The 2247-nt window shown below is 36.3% G+C and overlaps 1 protein-coding gene across 1 annotated transcript; it reads left to right on the top strand.

Moving 5' to 3' along the window:
- Positions 1 to 3: 3 nt before the first annotated feature.
- On the top strand, positions 4 to 2016 carry T551_03755 (uncharacterized protein; the record flags this gene model as incomplete). The annotated part of the gene is made up of 1 exon (XM_018376018.1): positions 4 to 2016. A coding segment is annotated over one exon (2013 nt), but the record flags the coding sequence as incomplete, so codon positions are not given.
- Positions 2017 to 2247: the final 231 nt, after the last annotated feature.

A 2247-nucleotide genomic window follows, 5' to 3' on the forward strand; every position in this document is an offset into this window, starting at 1 on the left:
TTGGGATATCTGTGTAATGATAATGGCTCTGCTAGTCAAAATGGAACTGAAAAGTGTGGAAAACTAGAGAAGGAGCTAGCAAACAGTACTAAAATTCTTTCTGAAAAAATAAAGAATAAACATCTCTCTGGATCCGGAAAAACCATTCCATGGTATAAGTTGTCGACATTTCTTAGTGACAGTGACTGTGCAAGGTTAGAATCAGACTGTTTTTATTTAAAAAGTCAAGCACCTCTTGACAAAGAATGCAATAATCTGAAGGCAGCATGTTATAAGAGAGGGCTTGAAGCACGAGCCAATGAAGCATTGCAGAGAAAGATGTACGGATTGTTCCGTGGTTCAGGCAAAGAATGGTTTAAGAAGCTATTGGATAAGATAATGAAAGAGTGTTCGGAACTTAAAACAACAAGTGATGAGTTGTTTTTGCTATGTATTGATCCACTTAAAGCAGTTAGAATACTTGCAGCTGATATCCAAACAAGAGCGGTCTTTTTGCGGAAACAATTGGATCAAAAGCGAGATTTTCCAACAGACAAAGACTGCAAGGAATTGGGGAGAAAGTGTGAGGCTTTAGGAAAGGATTCAAATCAGATTCAATGGCCATGTCATACGCTAAAGCAACAATGTGATCGCTTAGGAACTACAGAAATTTTGAAGCAGGTTTTACTGGATGAACACAAGGATACTTTGAAAGATCAAGAAAGTTGTGTAAAATATCTGAAAAAAAAGTGTAATAAATGGTCTAGAAGGGGTGATGATCGTTTCTCTTTTGTATGTGTTTTCCAAAACGCTACGTGTGAGCTGATGGTAAAAGACGTACAAGATAGATGCAAAGTATTCGAAAAAAATATGCAAGCATCAGACATTAACGATTCTTTTGAAAACAAACAAATAAAAATAAAATCAGCAGCAAATATTTGTCCCTCATGGCATCCATACTGCGATAGATTTTTACCCAATTGTCCTGATCTTAAGAAAGGAAAAACTTTCTGTCAAAATCTTAAAAAATATTGCGAACCATTCTACAAAAGAAAGGTTTTAGAAGATGCTCTTAAAGTAGAGCTTCGAGGAAATTTAAGTAATATAACTAAATGTGAACCTGCATTAGAAAGATATTGTACAGTATTGAAAGACGTAAATAATGCGTCAATCAGCAGTTTATGTAAAGATAATACCGAAAGTAAAACTAAAAAGGCCGATAATAAAAATGTTAGAAAGAAGCTTTGTCTAAAATTAGTGGAAGAGGTGGAACAGCAATGCAAAGTATTACCAGCAGAATTAACGGAGTTAGAAAAAAGTCTAAAAAAAGATGTTAAGACATATGAGGAACTTAAGGAAAGGGCAAAAAAAGCAATGAACAGATCCAATCTTGTTTTATCACTCATTAAGAAAGACGGAAATAATACACCGAAAAATAATAGTAAAAGCAAGGATAAGAATGTCGTTTCAAATGAAAAAGATACCACAAAATATGTGAAAATACTACGAAGAGGAGTTAAGGAGGCACTTGTAACAGAATCTGAAGCCAAGGCATTTGATTTGGCAGCAGAAGTGTTTGGAAGATATGTAGACTTGAAAGAAAGATGTGAGAAATTGGCCTCAGATTGCGGGATTAAAGACGATTGTGATGATTTAAAAGATGTGTGTGAAAAGATTGAGAAGACATGTCGTAATCTGAAGCCTCTGGAGGTGAAACCGCACGAAGCAGTGACAGAAAGCACAACGACGACCACGACGACCACAACAACCGTTACCGATCCGAAGGCAACAGAATGCAAATCCTTACAGACAACAGACACATGGGTTACACAGACATCAACACACACAAGCACGTCTACCATCACATCTACGATTACATCAAAAATAACACTCACATCAACGAGGCGTTGCAAACCAACCAAGTGTACGACAGGGGATGATGCAGAGGACGTGAAGCCGAGTGAGGGATTGAAGATGAGTGGGTGGAGCGTGATGAGGGGGGTGATATTAGCAATGATGATTTCGTTCATGATTTAGAAAGCAAATGAGCAAAATTTAATGATGAGCATGTATATTTAGTAAATAAACGAGCAGGGTAGGACAGGAAAGAGTAAAGTAGATTGAGTCATCTCTTCAGCATCAATTGAAAGTGCATTACACATGAAATCGCGTGTTCCTTATTTAATTGACCACTATTCTTTATCTAAATAACCTTTATTTCTCATTTATGTCCTTTTACATTCTACTTTTTATTTATTCAAATTTTAC

This window comes from Pneumocystis jirovecii (assembly GCF_001477535.1).
Source record: "Pneumocystis jirovecii RU7 chromosome Unknown supercont1.69, whole genome shotgun sequence".
NCBI classification, from domain to species: domain Eukaryota; kingdom Fungi; phylum Ascomycota; class Pneumocystomycetes; order Pneumocystales; family Pneumocystaceae; genus Pneumocystis; species Pneumocystis jirovecii.